We start from the raw sequence: 24,622 nt of genomic DNA, 5'->3' as shown, positions 1-24,622 counted from the left end.
AAACTGTTAAAGGCAAGCTTGAGTACCTTGCAGTACCTATGGCTGACTAGATAAACAACCTAAATATGCCTCCCAGGCATGCAGGCACCAGGGGCCTAACACCTGTGCCTCATTAATATACAAGTAAATCTGCTCTACTGGGAAACAATTGGAAATTAATTGTCCCAAACCATCTACTGAGTTTGAATAAAAGAATTAAATCTATATTTCCTGCACCTTCTACTGAAAAGAATCTCAAGAACAGTATAAGCCATCTGATGGTCTTAGTAGCCCAAGACTTGCTCACAGATTTCTGCAACCACTCTAAAATCCAAAGGGTAATTTCAGTGGAAAGAGCTGGGTTATGTGCAAGGAAATGTGTTTCAGAATTATTTTCAATGCATGTCCTTAAGGTGAACATCTCCTTCTCCCACTGTCGCATGGGAGACTATTACTTCTCCATGGGAGACCAAATGAAACCAGAAAGAGGGAAACAGCTATTGTGACTCCAGGGTAAGATCTCACCAGATTTCCTTTGCTAAGGAGGGCCACAGAGTGGGTTATACTAAATACCAACAAAGTCTGGTTTTGCAAACTGCCCTAAATCTATCCAAGCTGTAGTTAGATAGTTTTCAGCCTTTTAAGCTGAGATGTGAGCGGAACTTTTTTTTAAACCTTGTTTTAGATAAAACTTGTTCCGTTTCAGAACAGAATTATATGATACAGTTGCTGGGAATAGTTGGGGAACGGACTTGGTGAGCCAGGAAATTACGGTCCTGTTCCTTTGAGACGGGAGTGAGCTCATGATCCACGCTAGGACCAGAAGTGTTGTGTTTGTGAATGCATCACCCTTCAGGTGGGATCATTTTTCTAAAAAAATAGGGTGTTTACTTCTGGGCCTTGATCATTAATTACTTTGAAAAGCAAAGGTACTCTGGATAAGAGCAAAGATGACTAAAGCAGTGTTAGCCTGCAGGGGTAAGGGCTGCTTTCGCTTCTGCCAACTGCCAGTATTCCCAGGTGACCCAAATAGCAGCCAGTAACTCCAATGGTGTGGGGCAGCTTCTTTCCCTCCTGCCACGTCCCCTACTCTCTAAGTCGGAAAGACTATCTGGTCATTTCACTGGCTCCCTATCTCCCATACATCCTCACCTTCTGGAGCAAGCTGCTACAATTGTTCTCCACGATTCTGTCTCCTTTAAATACAACGTACGGTATATAGCAGACACAGCTTGAGAAAAATCTGGCCCTTTCTTTCACAGTCATTTATACTCAGTAACTACAGTATATTATGCCTATCTAAATAACCCTCCTGTTTCTATCATGTATAATATTCTTCGTTTGCCATTGTAAATTTTGTAGCATCATTGGCCATTGTAACTACTGCCAAGCTGCCTCCCTAAGGCAGCGATGCTTCAAGAGTGACACATTCCCCTGTGCACACAACAGGTCAGACTCTGAAGCTATTCGCATTGTTCTGGAAGTGGATGACATTCCCACAACGCCTTTGAAAATGCTGGTATGTCAGCTGAGTTAGCAAAAGGTTTCAACCAGTGTAACTGTGAATAGAAAGAACAGAGAGGAAAGAAACTCTTCAGGTTTTTTTTTTCACCAACTGCTGGGAGTGATTGCTACACAGTAAGAAAGTAATTTCAACACTTCTTAAATTGTATTAGTTCAGATACTATGCTTTGTCTTTTTTTTTTTTTTTAAATTTGTAATGCAATTCCAAACACGTTTTGAATAAAGTTACATTTAAAACAGCCAAAAGAAATTTGGCAAGATCATATCTCCTCTGCATCCCCCCTTGGCTGCTGGGATCACTAAAAAGAAAAGTTATAAGCAACTGAAAAAAAAAAAAGATTTGGAAGCTGGAATCTGCTTCAGTTTTAGTAAGGCTGAATGGTATCTAAAATCCTTTCTGAACAGCATTCACCAATTCATTTCTCAAGTATTCTGAATGAAGGCTAATAAATTAAGCCTTACAATTCTAGAGGCTTTTTCAATAATGGTAACACTGTGTAATATCAACAAGCTATCAGTTCTAAAAGGATAATTTTTAAAATGATATAGCCCTATTCTGTAAACTAATATCTATGAGCCTTGTTAACCCAGGCTTGCAGAAAACTCATCGGTCAAAGTGAAATGAGCAATGAAGATTGGAACTGAAGTCTACCACATCCCATTTGCTTCACTGAAGTGAAAGACTTCAAGAGCCAGTTGGAACCACTTAAACTATGAATAAGCACATGCAATTGTTTTTAATCAAACTAGAAAATTAAATGCATAATCATGTGTTAATACCACCTTTAGGTTGTACAATTAAAACAAAGGCAGATGCCGATGTTAATGTTTTCTGGTTATTTTGTACATATTTTTAATTTCATATTCTTATTTAAATATCCTATCTAATATACTACCATACATATTGTAAGTCTTCATAATATAAGACCTGCACGAGGAAAAAGTAATTGGATTAATGTTTCTATAAGAAAATTAATTTCACATGCTGTATCTATGCAGTAACCATCCAATGTAAAATATTTATTGGCATGAGTTAGGGACAATTGCATTACTTCTAAGTGGGAAAAGTGCTCAATATGTATGAATGAAAAAGCAAGCAAATCAATGGAAGGGATGAAGGTTGCAGGATCGTTCTGCAAGGTTTGTTCTTAGTTCTCATCTGTTCCTTTCCATCTTTTGAAACATGCATTTATGTCGTAACTACAAGACTTTGAATCTGTCTGCAAAAGAATTTTATACTTGGGTCCGCTCTGATAGACACACTTTCTTGCTTATAAGAAATAAGGTTGTGGATCTGATGCTTATTAACACAATTACCAACATCAGATTTTCATACATAAAAGTCCAAAGATTTGGAAGAGAAATGTCTCCCTCAGTCAACACACTGTGAGGAAGGGAGCACAAAGAGCAGGACTTTACATCAGAAAGTCTAAGTAAAATTTTACATGCACTTAAATCCTATTTTTGAAAAGGTATTTAAATCCCTAAGCTCTAGCGTCTTAGTAAAAGACACTGGAATGCCACTATTGCCCAGCTATAGAGGAGCAAGCAATGATAAACTGTTTAGGAATGAGTGACACCAATAATGTAACAAGATGCCTGGAACATAATTCTGGAATTCAAATAGTAGTTCCCAGAGTTTTACTGAGGCAACACTGAGCTGTGGCAGTGTTGGGGAGAGGTAACAAAGACTTTCTTCCACTGATAGCCAGTAGTGGAACATCAGCCTCTGGCTCTTTTGCTAAATTTTGATGTGCAGCATAATGGCAAAACCAATGCATTGAGCATAGATACGCAGAAGAATGCAATGGTAGCCCACCTAAGCTCATTACAAAATAAATACTCTGTTCAGAAGAGGAAGAAAGAGAAATGAGGAGGAGTGGTATAGCACAGACAGTAACCACTGCTAGTTAACTTCTGCATTTACCAATTTACAGGATAAAGCTGCTCATGTGTACAAATGCAGATCCTTCCAAAGTTTAAAGCTAGTGTAAGAAGCATTTTTGTACTATGATGTTCAGACAATACCAAACTCTGTGGAAGACACTAAAACCCATAGAAATGTAAAAATGTGACTAGCTGGATTAAACTACAATCTACGTCACTGAAAAAGGGCAAAGATTCAGTTTTGGGACTGCAGGGGCTCAGACCTACCAGCTAAATATTATTGTTCATAATTACTTCGCTTTCATTTGAAACTGTGGATAACAAAGAAACCATATCTATCATGTCATTAGACAGTGTGTATCCTTATTTTGTCTCACGCATTTTTAAAATATTCTATGCCAAGTTTCAAAATCCCCTTTTTTGTGTCCATGATGAAAGAAGACCAATTTAATATTTACAACAACATTTAGATAACAAAGAATATTTCTCAGTTCATGGAAGAATACTGCAATACTATTGAAAGGTGTGAACATTTGCATACATATTTAAGATTTCAATCTAAATCTCAAGCTTATTCCACCCTCTAGACCAATACTGAAGGATAAAATGGATAGTCTCATAGAGATCCAAAGAAAACTCTTGAGCAGTGCTGCTAGTATTGGCAAAATCATCTTAAAACAAAATGGTGTGCATGCTCCCAGAAAAGCCAATTTCACTTTTTTATACTGTTTTTAGTTCATCTTCAAAATGTGCTTTTTAAAATGTTGAGACCCAAACTTAGCTCCCCAGAGGCACTCAATGAAGCAAAAGGCTACTGAACAGGCCGTCAGAAAGAAAACAAATTCTTGAATTATTGTGTCATATGTTTTGCAATATGAGGTCTTTATTGATAGGAACATCAATAAGTGAATGTAGTATCTATATTTAAATAGAGGCAACAGTTCTTTTCAAACTTACTGCATAAATCCAAGAAACATGCATAGTTTGTATTATTTATTATGCCATAAAATCAGCAGTTGAGAAAAAAGTGAGGCAACAGCCAGGAATGTAATAAAAACAGAGTTAATTCTATAAAAACAGGGGGGGAAACAATTGAAAGGTAGTATCAAGTAATAAGCAGCAAGTTTCTAAAACAAAACCATTTCTGAAACACACGGATTTTTATTTGCTACCCTGAAAATCCACTTGACAGCCTTAACGTGAAGGCTTATCAATCTGCTTGGAAAATATATGTATTTTCCTCTGTTTCTCAAACTCCTGCCTCAGGATACGAGGCAGAGTTAACAGCCATGTTAAGTGTGAACATGCTTGGCTGCGCTTCTGGGAGGCTCAACATTCAAAGGCCAGATTTTTCTATAAACAGTTCAGGTTTCATCCACTTTTGGCTGACATACAGTTAAAAAGGTTTGCATGAAGAAAGGTAAAATCACTTTCTGAAGGTAAACATTCCAGCAAAAAATTACGGTTATTAGCTAGATATGCTATTTAAGCTACCAGCATGTGTGTAGTACAGTTCGGCAGGACGCTTTGCCAGTACCTCTCCTAACAGCACTGGATCTGACGCAGGACCCCGAGATACCTTTCTCCATACTCCAAAGTGTCCACTTCGCCTTGGTGGCTTTCAGCCAAAGAGCCAGGTTTGGCCCTGGGAGTGCACTTTACTTCCAACCTGGTAATTGTTTAGCTTTTGTAGAAGAATTCTTGTTACAGCCACTTCAAAGTCATAATTTCATCAGCTCGTTCTCCTCTACTCATTACTTTATGCACACATTTACAAAATGGTGAAACAAAACATAGATATTATGTTCAATTATTTTTATTTTTGTATTGTAAGTGATTTGCCAGTTGCAGAGTCAAGGCTTTCTAGTTTAAATCCCCCCAACGCCTTTGAAATCCTTTGCATGTACACGTAGAACATTTACTTTCTAGTTCTCCAGATTAGAGTTCCCTTCTGCTATTTTACCCTTCTGCTAATTCATACCCATAGCTAACCAGAGCTCTGTGAACTTTGTGTGTTCACATGCATGCAGCCTTGTTATACGAATAGACATGCATTCTTTAAGAGGAAAGGTAAGAGCTTCCTGTAGTACATAACAGAAGTTAAAAGCTACAGCTCTACAAATCATCAAACTAAAAAATGGATGTAATAAGGAGAGGGGAGATACCTTTTGCAGGAATATGCCCCCAAATGTCTCTGCTTACTCACACCTGACTAGCTAGAACAGGTCTAGAACTGGCATAGTCATGACAATATTTAAAAATAAGCACCCAATTTCAAAACTCAGATGATTTTATAATGTGCAGGGTGACAAATGCAAAATCCTGTTTAATATTGTTAATTCCATCTTAACTTTGTAAATCCGCCCATTTTGCATGCAATGACATAAGAAAATGAGTAAGTGATTTCATGATATAACTTTAATCTCTTGAACTGACTAGGTTTTATTACCATCATTAAAAACCATGTAGTCTCACTAAAAGCAAGTCTTTGCTCTTTAGATTTATTTCCGTTGTACATTATTTTGAGAAACCTTTTGTTTTCAAGCTTCTTTGGATTAAAAACTGTAATTCCTCAAACCTGCCATCTTGCATTCAAGTTTTACATACAGTTCTAGGTCACAGTGGTTTTGTTTCTTTTTGAACCAAAATGAAATCACTGATAAGATATATTTTGAGCAGAGTGTAGGAAAATCAAGATATATGGTTTAACCTTCAGTAGTTCTATTCAGAAGGTGTAGTACACAACTCTTCCATTTAAAATCCCACTGAGCTAGTGGGAGCACTGAGGTAGTACTCAGCAAAGAACTGATCATCTCCGGGTTCTCTTGCTGTTAAACTCAGCCAACAACTCACTCCCAGTTCTGTGGCAAATGTTCTTGCTTTTAAGTCACTGCGCATCTCATGGACTAGAAGCTAATGCCAGCATGATTAAGACCTTAAAAAGTGTACTTTAGCATCAAGAAAGTTACAATGCCATTCACTCGTCAGTGTTAGTTGTGTTCCTGCAAAGACAATGCGAGTTCTGAGTTTTAAATGAATGACAATGATGAAGTTCACTGCATTACTTAGACACACTGACCTTCAGAACTTTTAATAAATATTTCAAATTCATTATTGCCAGATTTTGTGTTAGAAGGAAGAATTGTGAAAGGTTTTGGGGCCAAAATGAAAATCACAAGAGCAATTCCATTGCGTTCCTTTCTTTTCTATCAAGTTTACTAAGGGATTAATGGTGCTTACAAAAAAGGAAAATCTTCATTTACAAAAAAAGAAAGAAAGAACAAAATACTTCTGAAATTTTTCCAACCTGATATTTCTCACCTCACATGGCATGCTGCTCATGCTATTTAGCTTAGCACTGAATTTTTGCTTAGAAATTAATGTTTTTCACTAATACAGCCCTTCTTTCTTCTGCTTTTGCCACAGGTGTCACCTCCTTCCGATTTAGAACAAATTAATTCCATTTTTAGGATTTTGAGTAATAGGGTTTGCAGTTCTCCTTGTTGAACTTCACAAAGCTCCTGTCAGCCCACTTCTCCAGCCTGTCAAGGTCTCTCTGGATGGCAGCAAAACCATCTGCTGTATAAGCCACCCCCCTCAGCTTTGTGTCACCTGCAAAGTTGCTGAAGGTACACTCTGCCCCATCATCAAAATTATTAATGAAGATGTTAAACACGACTGGACCTAATACTGACACCTGAGGTACACCGTTAATGACCAGCTGCCTTGACTTCGTGCCACTGATCACAAGCCTCTGAGCCAGTTTTCAACCCACTTCACTGTGCTTATCCAGCCCACACATCAACAGCTTGTCTGTGTGGATCTTATGGCAGACAATGTCAAAGGTGTTCCTGAAGTCCAGGTAGACAACATCCACTACTCTGCCCTCATCTACGAGGCCAGTCTTTTCATCATAGAAGGTTATCAGGTTGGTCAAGCATGACTTCCTCTTGGTGCATCCATGCTGACTACTCCTAATGAACCTTCTTGTCCTTCACGTGCCTGGCAACGGTTCCCAGGATTAGCTGCTTCATGACCTTCCCAGGGATCAAGGTAAGGTTGACTGACCCAGTTCCCTGGGTCCTCCTTCTTAACATTCTTGAAGACAGGAGTGACATTTGCTTCCCTGCAGTCCTCAATCACATCTCCCAACTGACATGATAGTTCAAAGATTATTGAGAGTGGAAAAGTAAAGGAAATCCATAATGAAAAATACTTCAAATATTAGTAGGGGAAAATATGGCATCAGCTGAATATAGTGTCAGTGGTATACATGCTAATTTTCACATACAAGAGAATAAATTAAGAGTAAACCAAAATTTTCACTTTCTTTCCATGGATGTTAGAAAGAAACTACCATTCTTCCTTCCATGGCTTCTCTTCATGTACTAAGTCTTTCCTTTTTGCTACCAATCTGTCAAGAAGCATTCTGCCAATAAAAGATGTTGGTACTCAATTTTTCCTTTCTGATTCTCTGTTGAAAGCATCTCAGGCTTTAAGTAAATTTGTTAAATTTGCTTTTCCCTATTTTCTAAGGGATTACACTGCATACAAACAGAAAGCAAGCCTATATTACCATTTCTACCTCTTTAGAAAGTAACATAATTTTCACAGGAAAAGTTCAAAACATCCACAATTTGTTGAAATGTTTGGATCTTAGAAAAAGCACACTGCATATAGAGTTTCAGTTCCTTAATGACAACTTATTCTTCCTTGTGTTACGACATCCTTTGCAAATTCCTTAGGACAACAGGCAAGGAATGCAGAGTGGATCAGCTGTGGAAGGAAGAAGTCAATAAAAGTTGGATAAGATGGAGCTGAAAATTATGTAAAAGTCCTTGAACAGGAAAAGAAAGGAAAGTAATTTTGAAAGAATTCAGAGAAAACCAGAAATCTTCTAAGATCTCAGTAGGTGTGACAGTGATCTTGGATTTGGGGAAAAAAAGCTGTTGGAGGAAACCTGTGATCAGCGCAAAGAGTCACCTTCTCTTGCTGGAAATATGAGATTTGCAAGATGGAATTGCTCACGTCTTCACAAATAGGGACAAAATGAGTACTGGCACAGACTACCACATCCAGAGAAAGATGATAAGAACGTAATCTCTCAGAAGAATCACAAAATTCAAGAGAGTTTACAGGTTCTCAGACAAAAGTAACTTGTACTAAAAAGGCCTCTTTGCATGTAAATGGCATCAACCTGGATGGCGTCTAGGAAATGGTTCTAGGTAAGACAAAACAAATATGGATGCCAGTTTTACTACTTCCTTGTGAAAAAGAGGAAGGATGCAAGCGCTAAGAATTCTCCTTACAGAGCTGAGAAAGCTTCTCCTTCTATTCCCAATTTTTTGTATCTCAAAATATTTGAAAAACGCAATAGGAACAAGCTTGTTCTTTACAGCTCTTGATTATGTGCGGACACACAGTGGACAAAGTTAGGAAAAATAGGTTATAATTGCACAGGGGTGGCTTCCAAGTGAAACAATAAACACCACCTGCGTATGAACAAGACTAAACAGGCTTGTGTAGATGGGAAAGGCCTGCTTCCTAACGGATTAAGACAAGAGTTTTCCACAAGGTGGAGGCATGTAAATTGCCTGCATCTTCGCGCTACCTTTAACATATAAGGACAGAGGCTATGTAGGGATTTCTAGCTCAGCTGCCAAGAAAAGCCACAGGTGAAAGAGGAATTGAACTAGTTTCACGATCTACTTTTGGAAGTGGGTAAAACCAGGGAGGAACAGCTTGCACCCCTTGCCATCTTTCTTCTGTATGCTCAGTATCAGTCCTGCAGTTGTTGGCTGGCACACAAGAAACATGCCTCAGCCAGCAGGACCACATTGCCTTTTTGCAGTAAGAAAGAAAACATCTGGCAAGCAGAATCTGTAAGAAGTCAGGGGAAGAAAATGGAATACGAAAGTCTTTCTTATACTAGATCTTCTGCCTGTTTGAAATACCAGCAGAAGGAGGAATATACATTGTCTACATAACCCACAGCTTTGAGCAATCATCACTTATCATGGGGTTTAAGCCACACAGGACGGAACTTTATCTTGATACATGGGGTAGAAATTAAACTTATATACAAGTGCACAGAAGTATTAAGAAATTATCCAGCATAGTAGTCATGGGTCTCTGAATCATAAAGTAAGTTAACAACACAAGTATGAAAAGCAAGCTTTTTTTAGGCTATATATTTATTAGAAGCAATATTAATGTATGAATCCACCTTGGAAGAAAATAAGTGTCCTTGAGATGTTAGATTCTATTAGCCAAATTGAATGTCTGCATCAATGGCTCTCCCTAAAAGTCATAATCAGGTCATTAAAATATATTTAGAAAAATAGCCTGTAAAATAAAGTTAAAAAATACTCACCTTCATTTTATTTCATAGGTCACTGTTATACCATCTAATAAGATAATTAAAAACATGCAAGCAGCTGGTACTGAGGCTAAACAGATTAATGTAATAGTCTGTAGTCATATGTGCTGGCAAGGGGTTCACCTCTTTGGCGAGGAGAAGGTCAGCTGCCCTTGGGAAGGTAGGAGAAAGACAGTATTTCTACTTGCCAGTGGCACTGCATTGCAGATACTGAAACTAGAGACCCACACCTATTTTTCTTTTCCTTTTGGTGAAGTCCGTCCAATTTGCACATCCAGAAAAGGCTTCAACCATAGCAGTAAAAAAATACAGTAGAGTGGAGCTCAAATATTTTCCTCAAGTTTCTTATGTTTTAAAGATGAGAGTTACTATATGTCTAAATCCTTGTTCAAAGTTTTCTAATATTGAACTTCAAATTTTGATGACATGGTTCTAGGAAATAATTTTCATAATTTCTTGTTAGTAAAGCTTCTTCCCAAGTACACAAAGAATACTTCCATCAGAGCCTGAAGACCAACTAGAAAATTCACTGTGACCTGACAGGACGCATTCACAAACTCACAGAATATTTAGAAATATGTGCCAGTCACATGTGCTTTTTACTTACATTACTTAGAAACTTTGTGACCTAAAGGGAAATGCTCACTATCTGAACATAAGTCTGTGCTGTGATCAACACAAGGAAGAGCCACAAACTCTAAGGTGACATCACATTAAAAATAAAACCATACAAATAGTTCTGGAGCATTATAAATATTTCAAAGGATAATGATCTGACATCCTTTATTAATATATACACACACACTCAGAGTCTTGTACTGGAGAGTGTAAAATTGTCCTTTAAAATATAAAGTGTTGGAATCAAGTATTACCCCCTGCTCCATGTTTTTTTTTTTATTGTGGTAAAACCAATATGCTTGGTAAAACCAAGAGCACTTTAATAGCAAAGCACATTCACAGTCAAATATTTTTAAACATTTGGAGTTGCCTTTTCTCCTAAATAAATTGTACAGAGACTGCTACTGATAAAACATAAAGCAGCTTTTGTTTCAGTAAAAATTTTCAGTAGAATTTTGCATGTATTAGCCTTTTGCAAGCATGACATCTACCATGATCCAAAGACACCTTTGCCTCATTTAGGGCAAAAATTCACTAGCCAGTCTTTTTTTAAATACAATAGACAGAAACACATTGGGCAAACAAGACTATCATCAGTTTTATCAAATTACTAACTTATGGAAACACTATTCATTGACAGTATCCTAAAATAAGTCCAAATCTCCAATGAGTCCTTAAAGAAGTAACAACCATTTACCATTGTTACCTTTCAAGGTAGTTTAAGATTCACTTTTCGTCTTTCATAAGGTACTAGTTGCTTGTTTTTACTTAACATGCAGCACAGAACTATATCTATCGACACAACATTCAACACAACATTCAACCCAACCAGCAAATTTACAGCCAGTCTCATTATATGATGGGAGTTACTTGCCACTGAGCAGAAAATATAAATTTCACACCTTAAACATTATAATACTACTTAATAACAGTGCTAGCTTGCCAACTATTAAAAGTCAGAGGTTTCTTTTATATATATATGTGTATACACACACAGACACACACGCACACACACACATATATATACACAGTACTATCTTGCTTTATCATCTTACCTCTAATTATAACAATAATATTCTGGCAGTAGTATATGGGACTGCTTTTAAAATATTAATTAACTTCAGTTTTGTAAGTTGGGCTGTAATCCTCTCTGACAGAATATGATTATTATCCACTGGAAGTCGTAGTGCCAACATCGTATTTATTATATGCACCTTGGACTAAGGAATATGGAGATACAAAGGCCAACTTTAACCTCCTCTTATTTGTGGAGCATTAAAGATGGCTGAGGATTCACTACAGTTTGGGCTGGGCTGGTTTAGCCCCCTGGAGTGGCTCACTGTGAGATGAGGGCTGCTGGATGACTGAAGAAGGGGTAGGAAGAAAGGGTCGGACCTCAGCCCCACAGCTTACACTCCCATGGAACCAGAGCCTAGCTGAACCTGGCTTCTTGTCCGAGTTGCACCTTGGCAGGTACAACAGCTGGGGCTCTGAGTTAATAACTTGCAGGTATAAGTGTCCTGGAATTAATGGTAGAGAGCGCTCTCAACTCCTTCCTTTTGCTGACCTGGCTTAAATTCTACCTTGCCTATTTTTCAGAGACTGCTTCATGGTCTCTGTATCTACATAAGCTTCTCACCCAAAAACCATGAAGATTATTCTGGGTGGTATTTTTGAGCACTTCTTTTAACTTAGATAGTATGTTGCATGCATTAGAGAACACAAATATGACAAGAAATTGAGTCAGGCAGAACCCTGAAATGGATCTGCTAACATATTTTTCTCAAAGTGAACATGCTACCTGCCCTCAAAGGGTTTTGGATCATCACAAAGTAGGTTTTATCAGAGCAGACTTACTAGAATACAGAAAATTGGAAGGATTTGTAAATCAAACCTCCCCCGTCCCACTGTGTCCCTGCAGGCACAGCCTTTTTTCCAACCTTGCTCTCAGTCCAGAAGCTTCCTCTGGTTGTTTGAATCGCAACAAACTCTTTGCTGTTCCCTCTAGGTCCTTACGAAAAATCTGTCTTTTCAACATCCTCAAGACCAGGCTGTTTGCTCCCTGCTCTCCTCAGCAATGTCTCAGTCTCCAGCCTGCAACGGGGTCTCCGGGTGCTGTGTCCCTGCACCCCGCAGCGAGGAGCAACTCATGCCCAGCACTGCTCACTGCCTGCAAGATGGCGCGATACTCCCCAGCCAGCCGGCTGCAGCCAGGACGAGGCAAACGGGCAGGTTCCTCCTGCCTGCCTGCCTACACCTCTTTGAAGCACAGAGACTCCAGTAGACTACAAACAAAAAATGAAAAAGATGCCGTCCATTATAGTTCAACAAACGAATCCAAAATAATCATGGGGCAAGCTTGTTTTATTTTACCATGCTTAAGCATCAAAATCAGATGCAGTCATTCTGGTTAGCGCAAATCTTACTATTAATTTACCAGTCATAAGGACAAAGATTTAGCATTTGTAGTAGCACAGGCAGTATTTTACTGGCTGAAAGATGAAACTACACATCTGCTGATTACCTTCTGTGCTTTCAAGTACAAGACAGCCTCCGGAATGTACCCAAGCAAGACTCAAGCTCAGTGACGGTGCTGCAAAATGTTGCTTAGCATCATGTTTCTTTAACTGGTGTTTACTACCAACAGAATTGAAATATTACTTTCTTGTGAGAAAACCTCAAACTTAACAAATCCTGGCTTTGGTTTTTGACCTGAAAGAACAAGCAAATAAGAGTTCCATGTGGTCCGTAGATCCAGTTACTTCAGAGAAGATCAGAAAGGTGACTGGTGACTTAAATATTCCAACAACATTTACCTTAGCTGCTATGAGTTTAAGTAAGGATTTCTACTTTATTGTGTACTTTGGAGAAAAAAACCCAACCTTAAAAATACTTAGACTTACAAACATCCTGTACTTTCATTAGTTAAGCATTTTGACAGCTTTCTCAAAAAAAAAGAAAATCCAGAAAACAACTTTTCAGATCATTCCTTAATTAAATCCTTCATGTCCTTTAGTCTACTGACTGTTGCAATTTAGATTGTACAATACTCTTAAAATATATGGACCTGTTCTATTGCTTTAAATAGATTATGCTGCTTACTATATTCAAACTTCTTAAAATTAGAAAATAAATATAAAAAATTACCAACCTGTAAGAAAGAAATGTTCCATCAGAATCTGAGGTGTGGTGTGTGCTTCCATTTTCATTTGATCCTCCTAATACAAAAATAAAAGAAAACACCTTTGTTATAAGACAAAACCCTGATAATAAATAACACAATATCGATGAGAATTGCAATTGATTTTACCATATATGGTAACTTTAGTTTACGACAAGACTTACATAGACAAGCCATAACTTTACATCTTTGAATTCTTACAGCTGGCAAGAGAGACAACTTGCCTCCACGTTCAATTTGGAGTCTGAATGTTCTGAGAATCTGAGTTTTAATTTCACTTAAAGTTTTGATTGAGGCCCTCCTCAGCTTATTAAACGGAATTTTACTAGTATAAGATTACAGAGGTATACCATATAAATAGGTGAGTTTGATTTTACTAACTTTAAGTCAAAGAATGTAAAAGTTCATCTATTCCATGAAAGATTTCAAATTGACTGTGTGATACCAGATATTTTTTGTCATAGCACAAGTTCAAAGCTTCTCTGAAACTACCTAAGTAACATGTCTGCAAAACATCTTGTTTTACATCCTGTGGGCTGTTTATACATAGAACAGTGATGTTCACAGAAGCCAAGGACTACAAGGAAACCTTCCTTTCTATAACTACTTCTACTGAAGGACTGTTAAAAGCCAGAAAAAGAATCATCTATTTTTCAAAGCAAATTGATTCATGTCCTGTTTTATACTATTTATTCTTGCACAACCTGTCATTTAGCTTGATAATTCTTCTATGTCCCTGTCTATTTCCTTAATTCATTTACAGACAGCATTGCGCACTTTTGTGTCCTCTGTTCTGCTTACTGAAATCAAGTTCTTTCAGTCTTTTTCCTAAATGAGACTCCTTATTCCCTGTTTTTTTTAAATCAGTCCTTCTTGCACATGGAAAAGAAGGGACAGGAGCTGTAGACAACATAATGAAAGCTTAATCAGTTGATTCTCTGGACAGTGGTTTTCTTCTCTATCAAAAAAATCACGCTCAATACGGTCTATAGTCACGCCACACCATCTTGCAGTTTCGTAGCCATCCTTAACCAACACGCCTACATGTTTACTTTCCATTTTTATTTACAAAAAGAAGTTTGCAGTTTACAGTAAGAATTCTTGCTAGTACAATACTGTATTTCACACTATTTCATGTTGTTTCTAGTCCTCTTTCCCTCGGAAAGGACCAGTCCTACCTAAATACTCTATTTGTGCTTGCACTGGATACTACCTTCTAATATTTTTTCTTCATAAAAGTCCATCAATGCAGTCTCTTGCTTTGTGGCAAGACAACAAATGAAAATATTGAATAAGATCAGTTCCACCACAAACTCCACTAAAAATAATTCTTTAATTTAAATCTGCATTTCTCTATTCATCTTATAATTACTGTATTTCACTAATCCCCATCCCTTCTATTCCATAACATCTCCTGTGGCACCACATCACATGGTTTACTGAGGTCCAGATAGACTTGACGTATCTCCTTAATGTATATTTTGAAAGGCTAACAGGTTAGCTGGGCACGATCTCCCATTTAATAAAATACCTGCACTGAAAGTTATGCCATTCGCTTTTCTTTTATCTGTTATTTTTTCCTTAAAAACTTTTCTACAGCCCTGCACAGATAATAGCCAGCCTATATAGCTGCTTTGCTATCACTTTTTTTTTCTCTTAATATAAGCACAGGTACTACATTTCCCCTACTTCAAATATATGCTATCAGCCATGAACTAAAGGACTAAAAGATTGTTCCACGCAGCAGTATTTATCAGTATTCTTTAAAGACATTTACCCTGCAAGTCAGATGCTTTAATCTTTATTGCATGTGCTAATTTATAATATCTACCCAACACTCCCTTTAATTTTATTTATTTATTTTCAGGCCTTTCCCTGAAATTTTGTTTTTACTGAAACTTCCAGTTTAGACCATACCTGGATTACGTCTAATATCATTTCTCCATTCACACTGCACAATGGTTCTAGTCTTCTTCCCCAGAAAGCTTCTTTACATGGTCAAGTAATATTTTCTTGTTAATTTAAATTCCCTTCTTATGATTTAATTCAACTTAACTTTTACTAATTGTCACTATAACCCCACACTTTCTGATATCCAGGAGGTAGCCTTCTTTGCAGATCAAGCTGTTTTTCTGTTTCTTTCAGGATCTTTGCTTACTCCAGACATTCTTTAAAAAATACTTTATCATTTACTTTGTCATAGAACTTTCCTTCCAAGTGTTTTTTCTCATCTAATTTGGAATCCACTTCTTTTATTAACTTTTGCACCTTTGTCTAAAATAAATCCCAAACCTCTACTACATTTTAGTCTAAAATCACTCAGTCCAGTTGATTTCACTAATTAGCTCTCTCAATTTATTTTGAAAATGAAAATCCTACTTAATCGATCTGCTTTTTGTTTACTAAATTTAACTATATTAACACCACCAGATATTTCATCCAGGAGCTGTCCCTCCCGTTATTAATAACCATCTGTTCCTTTTTTCCTTGTATCTTGGAAAATAGTCTCCCATATTGGGACAATTTTAAGTAATGCACTTTTTCATATATTACCCATCTCCACATCTGATCCTGAGCATTCAGAGAAATGACTGAACTATGTTCAGTCTCTTTTAAAGCCATATGGCTAGGTGCAGTGATACTGGGCAATTTATTATAGGGACACAGCACATCAAAATGGGTCCTGAATGCACTACTGCACTTTATTTATACCCAGACAACTACTAAGCATTCACCTATCACACTAGTCAGACTGAAAAAGAAAACTCACTCACAAGGCTAAGTTCATATGCTGAAAAATATCTTCTGGGACTCTTTTGAAGAATGGCAACATGATCTTCTTCCCTTCTGAAGAATGAGGTTTAAGAATATCCCCAAAAATGCAAGGCCTTTAACATCTTTCAACTAACCCATCTGTCCTGCTTGAAGAGTCAACAGGACTCTGCAAAGAAAACCAGAATCTTGGTGATAAAAGTTGTTCTTTCCTTGGGATCCCACAGTGAATATTTGGTGGGATCCTGGATCTGCTACATCCACTTAGCTGTCCTTCACAAACTACTCCACGTGCAGCTTGCTTTATTCTGAAGCACTCTTTCAAAAGACAATAATTTCCTTTATTTAAACAATCCCCACAATACTCTAGCATTCTTAATTGTATACCCATTGTTAATAAAACTCACATTCACACAAGTTATTGGGATTTTTTTTGAGAGCCGCTTTTGCTGCTCCATCGTATCATTAGCAGCAGCTACCAAAACTGGATAGGACTAGGTACATTCAGCTTTCAAAACCAGGATGTAGTGGAGTGGGCTTGTCCGTGGTTGTTTTCTTGCTCCATCAGCTTTAAGACAGCTACGTCTGTTATGACATTTTGAAAGATGATTTAAGATGTCTTTCACTGAAAGTGATAAAAATGATAAAGCAAAGTGCAAAGTATTCATTGACTTAAAAGAAGATCCCCTAAATTTTACCTATTTTTATCCAGAAGGCTTTCTAGCAAATCCTGGTAAGTTTTCATAGTCAGCAATACTCGAGAACAAATGGGACAGGTGCTTCACTAACTAATGACAATAAGGTGTGGGAATCCATGCCCTGGATCACCTCTCCTCAGGCAAGTTCCAGTTATTCCTCCTTTTGAAGGTACGGTGAACTCCCAGTATAACAGATAGATTACTTGTACCTTCTTCAGTGATAATAACCCAAGTTTCTGGTAAAATTGGGACATATACTGAACAGTTATGAATGTAAGATTTATGATGCTGGTAATAGAATTTGTGGTCTCCTTTAAAAATCCTAGTTGATGCAGTATTATCCTAATCTTTAGACCCTTTCTGAGACTCAAAAATTGGAAGAAGGGCTCTGTTGAAGAAACAGAAGATGCTCTACCAACCCTGCCCCACACCTCCTGAAAAGGTTTCCAAAGTTCAAATGCAAAACCTAGGGGGGAAAAAAAAGGTAAAATACATCTTACCACACTTTCAGAGGAAAGAGAAGGGAAACAACTAGTACCATAACAAGCATCAGTATCAAAGTAAGTGTGGCTAAGGTGCTTTCAGCACTAGAGCAGTCACTGGTTTTAATAAGATAATAAATTAAGGCAGTATCCTTCCAAAGGGACTGAAAATCATCTGGATATCTTTCTTGCTGCTGCTTTAACTGGACAAACTCTCTCTCCTGGGAATGAACACTTTCTCCTGAAAGAATTCAGTTCTATTGCCCTATTTCAGTAAAGGCTGTTCTTGTGCATGGAGACAAAGGGCTAAAGGGAGCTGGGACTTGGGTAGCTGGGAGCTGGTACTGCTGGACATAGCTGATGGCTGTTTCAAGAGAATTTGCATAACTTGAAATTGGTGCTTTTACTAACCAGTCAAAAAGGAACATTTCAAATGCTGGCTTCTTTAGACTTCAGAGATGCATGGAGAAGGATTTGTAAACTGTACATTTACTAGGGTACTAGATTCACCCAGAACACACAGGCTTGCCACTTGCAGTAACTGTTTTCTTGTAAGAACATGTTTACGATTCTAGACATAGCATAAAATAGATGAACCCAGAATAAAGAGGATGCCAAATACAATTTCTGAACATTACCTGAAAACCATGTGTAGAAATTGTAACAAGGAGAAGGCTAATTTAAATACAACACACTGTTGTATTTTTAAACAGCCTATTATACTGATAGTGTAGTATCTTCTCAAAGAAGAGCTTTTTCAGGGTGCAGCACACAGCTTCCACTCCAGGCAATAAGAAGAAACTGGATAGCATTTCAGAGCCCCAGTTCAGGTGCAGAAAGATGCTCTGGGTACGCACTGGGCACAATGAGCACTCTGAGCTTAAGCACATGCTCAACAAGAGTAAAAAAGTATGTGAAGAATGATGTAGGGATCAGACATTTCTCACTCCTCTCCTTCATTACCTCTCTGAAAACAGCTATTTTCTGTGAGCTGCAAAAATTCAGCACAGGACTTCTTAGAGAGAAGGGGCGGGATACTCTCATAACCAGCAGCAAGTCTATGAAGACAAGAAGCTTGAGTGACATCCCCTTACTCTATGGATATAACCCTACTTTTAAAAATAATTGAACTCTATTTTTTTTATTTTGAAAATATGTTTTGATACTGAAGAAATGTCTTTATATATATACATATTTCTGTATGTATGTATACACACATATGCATGTCTATGTGTGGGTACACATGTATATTTATATAGTGCTAACTGATTTACCAATCTTGTGTCAGCTATGAAAGGGTTTTATGGCTGGCAGTTTAGGAATTCGTGATAAAAATGATCCCACTTAGGAAATCAAACTGTGCATTCCCCTGCTTACAAGTGTCAAAATGGAGACAGATCTCTTTGCTGACAAGTTTGCACTCTGCTTAATATTTTCTTTGTAATCTAACCAAAGGTTAAAATGTTGTTAAAAAACAAAATTTATTTAACAGTTGTGAAAATTTAAGTTCAGGCTGATATAAAACACTCGATCATTAATGCAGTGTTTTATGATTAGAGATAAGGAAAATTTTAATACAAATATATGCTTGCAGTCTAAGGTTGTCAATTCTTATAACATGACTTCCAAATTCCATGCTACATTCATTTTCAGCATATTTAAAGCTTAATAATTTAATGATTTATCCAATTTTAATTTATACTTTCAAAACCACTTTGAACAATCTGAGGTGCCACTGGAGATCATAACAGTGGTCCTGGTTAAGTCAAATAATAATTATAGCGCTTTCACTTTAAAGATGAGATTATTTTTAATTATTGAGTGAAGTACTTGAGGTACCATACTTATATAATTACGCTACTCATTAAATGGTTATTGAAAGCTGAAATGTAATTTTAATGACAGCTACCTATTTTTCTTTGCACACTTTATAGATGACAGATCAGTCAGGAATTCTAGTTTGCTCAAAAAATCCTTGCAGCTGCACTGGTTCTTTCAGGTGTAAAACAATTAAGCTGTGCTTTTTTTTAAACTTTAAACATTTTTTTTTCTCAAATTATATTTATGCAATATACAGGAACTAGTAAAAACAGAACAATAATGCATGGATATTTTTTCTACTTCATAATAACACCAAAATTCTGGCCCTAAACTATGTGCATTCCAAACAATATCCCCCCAAACTAGTGACAATACAAATATGGAAGAATGATTTTAGTCAAAATGTGTTCCTCATATAATGCAAACAAAAAAAAAATGCTTAACAGATTGCAGACCTTTATTGTGAGTATAAAGGGGTAATCAACATACAATAAGCATTTTACTATGCATTATAACTATATATAATGCCACGAGACTCCTTTGCTTTTTGTAACACCAAGGTTCACAACTCTTCAAACATAAAATTCCTTCATACTATTTACTCCACGGGTAGATATTCATCAAACTGATCTGGGTAAAATTTATTCTAATATGTAGGAATCTCTGACAATTGACACCACAGAGTTGTGGTCTCAGAAACGAGCACCTAAAGACTGATGCTCCGTATGTTAATTCTTTACACATGATATTCAAAATTCAGCGTATTTGTCCATTGTTCCAAAGGCTGGTATCTTGTTCAAATTAAGCTTTCCTTTCTCACAATGAAAACCAAACAGAAGAGTAAATTTGTTTCATTAACAATATTAAAGCAAAGATTTCTGAGTTCGCTGTATGGGGAAAAGGCAATAAAGTTTTGAAGAGGGAAAAACTGCTTTGTTCCTTCAATCCCCTAGTTGAAATTAATTATAGCAAATGTTTATGAAAACATCTGTTCCATACAGTTATAAATTCTTAATTTTAGCACGGGCGACTCCAGGCTCCTCTATTATTTTGAAAGAGAGCAGCCTGACAATTGAAAGGTTTACAAAAGAGCAGACAATTTGTATTTCTACAGCACCAAAGATGCAGTTTGGAAAGTCTTCAGGATCTCTGCAGCAAAGAAGGAAAAAAAAAAAAAAATACAAAAAGACTAAGCCGACTGAAGCTTTCCGATTTGGGTCCGCCGATAGACCAAAATGGCAGTAGGAGGAGAAAAAATAAAGATAAAAGGAGAACTAATCCCAAAGCATACGGCAAACTGAGATTTTACTACATAAACTAGATCTTTAAAAAGTAAAACGTAGCAGAGCTATGGATTTCTCCGTTATGTATTTTGATGGATTCCCGGGGAGTGAGGGAAGGAAGCTCACGGCATTGCTGTATGGTGCCAAGAGAGGGTGCTGCAGAGTTTAAGATGATGCAGTCGCTGCATCCCTCCCGAAGCTCCATCCTTGGTACCAGCAGCCCCTACGCTGCTACAGACGAGCTTTCGGACTTTTTACATAACACCCTTGCAACTACAGTGTTAAATTCAATTTACACCAAATAAGCTTTTAAAATGATTAAATGGAGCAAGCTCGAAGCAGTGTACAGAAACTGAAAATAATGCCTTCAGCTAAAGAATTAAGTGCATAGCACTTGTGATATTTATTAAATAATTATTAGGCTGGAAAGTTGAAGACCATTTCACTCTGAGCAAGTTTTTTAAGTTTTCTGAAATAAATACGGTGCAACTCTTTGGTGAGCAATCTTTTAAGCACAAACCTGACTCTCCATCCCTTGCTTCAAGTTCATTTAGCATTAGATGCATACTTCGAATGCATGTGTTGCTTGGTACAGATTTTTTGGTAGCATTTTAGTTTCAACAACTGTGCCCTAAAATATTATATTTTGCCATGAATGAAACAAAAAATTATACACTATGATAATGCAGATAATTAACTGTGAGACTTTACCATTAGAAGTACAAAAGTGTTACATAGGCTGAAATATTTCATTTGTTTATCCTTCAATATTCATATGAGAAAAATGCATTATGCATTAACAGTGGTTTTTCCGTGTTAAGCTTATTTGAGTTTGGAAAGGAACACAACTGTAAAACACAATACAGTACTCGTACATATGCTAATCTTGCAATAGTGAAAGCTGGTCACATTTGAAAATAGGTAAGGAACGCTGACACCAAGGTGCAAAATCAAAGCCAGCTTTAGCCCTGCAGAAAGCTGCAGAACAATATGATAGGCAGACACATTGGTTTGCAGTTATGAACAAAAACTTCTGGAGATAATAAGAATATCTTGTATTGCACGTTGCTCAAACCCAGTCAATTCCGGTATCTTTTGGATTGCTGATTTATGACAATCAAGTGGCATCTTCTATGATCTTTGCATACAAAATCACAATTGCGTATGTGTATACGCATATATGAGTAAACTCTGTGTATTCTCCCAGCAAAATCTCTGTTTGAAATAATTTTGTCTATGCACTTCAGTTTAAATCAAGACACATAAAAATAAGAGGGTTTCCATTTTAAGTGAAACTGCTTCTGAGTGTTCACAAATCTAAACACCAACCCTGTCATTAGGTTAGCCTGTAAATTAACATGCCACTTTTCCACATGTAAAATGTATGTGTAAAAAAGTGTGGACAGGAAAAGATATACAAAAGTCTAGATGACTGATTTTGAAATTAGAATGTAGCATCAGTGTTTAAGACATGTAGCCCCTTGCAGCTCAATTTAAAATAAAATTAACAGTAAGTATATTCAAAGGATTTATTTATAATATTTCTTTTCCTAACGAAGCCTCTGCATTTACTAAAACAGGGTGAGCTATACACTGTATTCTAAACTAAAAACAAAATAAATAGAATAAGGAATTTTACTCTAATACCACTGAACTAATTCATAGGAATGCTTGAGAAGAATTCTCAGGTGATTGCAAGGTACAGAAATCTTAAATAATTTACATCCAGAGGTGTTTTAATATAATCTCTTTGAGCATGACGGGAAGGCCAAGTTTAACTGTGATGCTAATAGTGATCTAAACACTTCAGAAAATGCACGTACATGGAAAAACAGTTTGACTTCCTTTTTAGTGGGAACCACACAAGACTAGCTTATATAAGCAAATGTGACTTCCACTGAAGTCAATAAGCATTTAGACCAGTAATGCCTGGATTGAATTTGTTACCGGCAGCAATAAAACTGGTAAAAGAAAAAATCCACAGGATAAGGTAAAATGTGATTCTTCTAACTTTTTTTTTAGTTACTGTTTCTCCTAGTGCACCTGTCTTTGGTGCATAGTAAATTACGCCCACTCCTGTTCATATGCTCAGTGCTACAGCCTATATTTGCTACTTAACCTGGCTGATCATTTACCATGTATAACTTAAACAAGCTCCTAGGTCATCATCAAATGTGACACAAAAGACTCCAGGATAAGATACAAACATTTTAATGTAGTCTGACTGAAGTGGAAGCTGTATACCTAATAAACAGTATCATCTCTAACTTCAGTAAATTCTTTAAGAGCATACACATTTAACAAAACAACAAATTAGTAGAATTAGCAAAACAGAGGATAGAGTAATCCAGTATAACTAGGGACAAGCAGCACAATTAGACTTTGCACATAAAGAAAAAAATCTTAGAAGCCGCCTGGCATCATCGCTAGGAACTTACGTCCCATGATACACAAATGCCGAGTGACTTATCACTTGCATCCAGAAGAATTTAGCTAATTTTAACTTATAAACAGCCTAAAAGGCCTTTGAGCTATAAATTGCAATAATCTAAAGATGGCAAGAGGCAATAAACATGAGTTAATGACTCAGCATCCTCCTGAGATAGCACTGGTCATGCAGCTTTGCTTAATCTTAGACATGCACAATCACTGTAAAAAGGTGGTCTCCAGAGACCATTTACACTGACAATAAGAAAAACATAACATCTCTTTATATGTTTGAAGGCTACTATTGTCCTTTATTTTAGTTCAATTACATCCTATTTTTAACCACATTTCTATCTTACAGATAGATGCAATCCTTCCATTTGGGATAATAAATCATATGTAAGTATAGTTTGATTTTCATATTCAAAAGCAGTAATGTATATTCCATTGAGTCTAGGAAAAAAATGGAGCCAAAAAAAGATTGAGCAGAAGTTTTCTAACATTCTGTTGTTTTGCCAAGATTAAATGATAGTAGAAGACAAACGAGAAAGGATTAAGTGCTCTTTTATTGAAATAGAATTGCCCTTTCAACAAGAAGCTAGCTGCTCTTCAACTGACAGTAACAGGTTTATCAGGAGAAAGGCCAGCCTGGCCAGGAAGCCACGTGGTAGTGACATGCAGCCTCACCTCCTAAAGTTGGGGGGTGGTCTCATGATAACCAGGACCAGAGGTTCAAAAGAGCAGGAGTGATTCTGCTTGCTTGTTTTGCTGTTTCTTATCAAAGGAAGCTACTACAGCAGGCTGATGACTTACAGCACTGACAGATGTCAAAGGCTTCTCCTGAAAGCAGAATGTACTTTCTTGGACCTTCCTTGAATGTGAATAAGTTTAGGAACACTGTGAAAATCATACCATTTTCCTTTGCCCAGAACATACATGCAAAGATGTACAGCCTGAAATCAGAGCATCCGCGTGGCTACTGTGCTGACACGTGCATAACTAGCTACTTACTTATCTGGAATGGGATAACAGACAGCATTTATGGCTAGGAGGCAACCAGAAAGAATAAAAGAAGCAGCACTGTTGCCACAAATGGAAACACGGAAATTCAGGCACACGAGAAACGAAAAGGCAGTGGAGCTACCTGGCATCCTGTGGAAGGGCTGGCACTACCCCAAAGAGCCAGCAGCTGAACTCTAGGTTTTGGCTCTGAGGAAGAGGAAGCAGATGAGAAGCTTGAAGTTAGGAAGTTGTCACAGAGATGCAAGCCTGGGCAATGCCTGGACTTTCCTCAGATGCTACAGTTTTAAAAGCACACAGTAAGAGGTGAAGAAAGTCCAACGTGAAGCAACGTGGAAGGCAGCCAGTTACTAAAACACCCAGGGCCAGGGAGATGCACTTAGGCACCCACAGCATCCCTGTCACCCCAGGAAGTTCGGCTCCTCTGGCTACCTCCAGCTGCAGCCTCCTCCCCTACCACAAATCCTTTTAGCACTGCTGCAAGCAGTCGGATCTGTAGGTCTGACAGGCTACTTTGGATTTCTATCAACATAAACTGCAGAATAATCTGT

The 24,622-nt window shown here is 37.3% G+C and overlaps 1 protein-coding gene across 4 annotated transcripts in view; it reads right to left on the bottom strand.

Moving 5' to 3' along the window:
* The window catches only part of TBC1D5 (TBC1 domain family member 5), a 328,444-nt gene that overhangs the window by 152,816 nt on the left and 151,006 nt on the right, over window positions 1-24,622 (bottom strand). For all 4 annotated transcript variants that reach the window (XM_030008981.2, XM_030008982.2, XM_030008984.1 and 1 more), the window contains one exon: window positions 13,539-13,605. In XM_030008981.2, the coding sequence (XP_029864841.1) occupies window positions 13,539-13,605 (67 nt within the window). The remainder of the gene's footprint in view (window positions 1-13,538; window positions 13,606-24,622) is intronic.

Source organism: Aquila chrysaetos, chromosome 3, assembly GCF_900496995.4.
Source record: "Aquila chrysaetos chrysaetos chromosome 3, bAquChr1.4, whole genome shotgun sequence".
Lineage (NCBI taxonomy): Eukaryota > Metazoa > Chordata > Aves > Accipitriformes > Accipitridae > Aquila > Aquila chrysaetos.
This window is presented reverse-complemented; position numbering and strand designations above follow the sequence as displayed.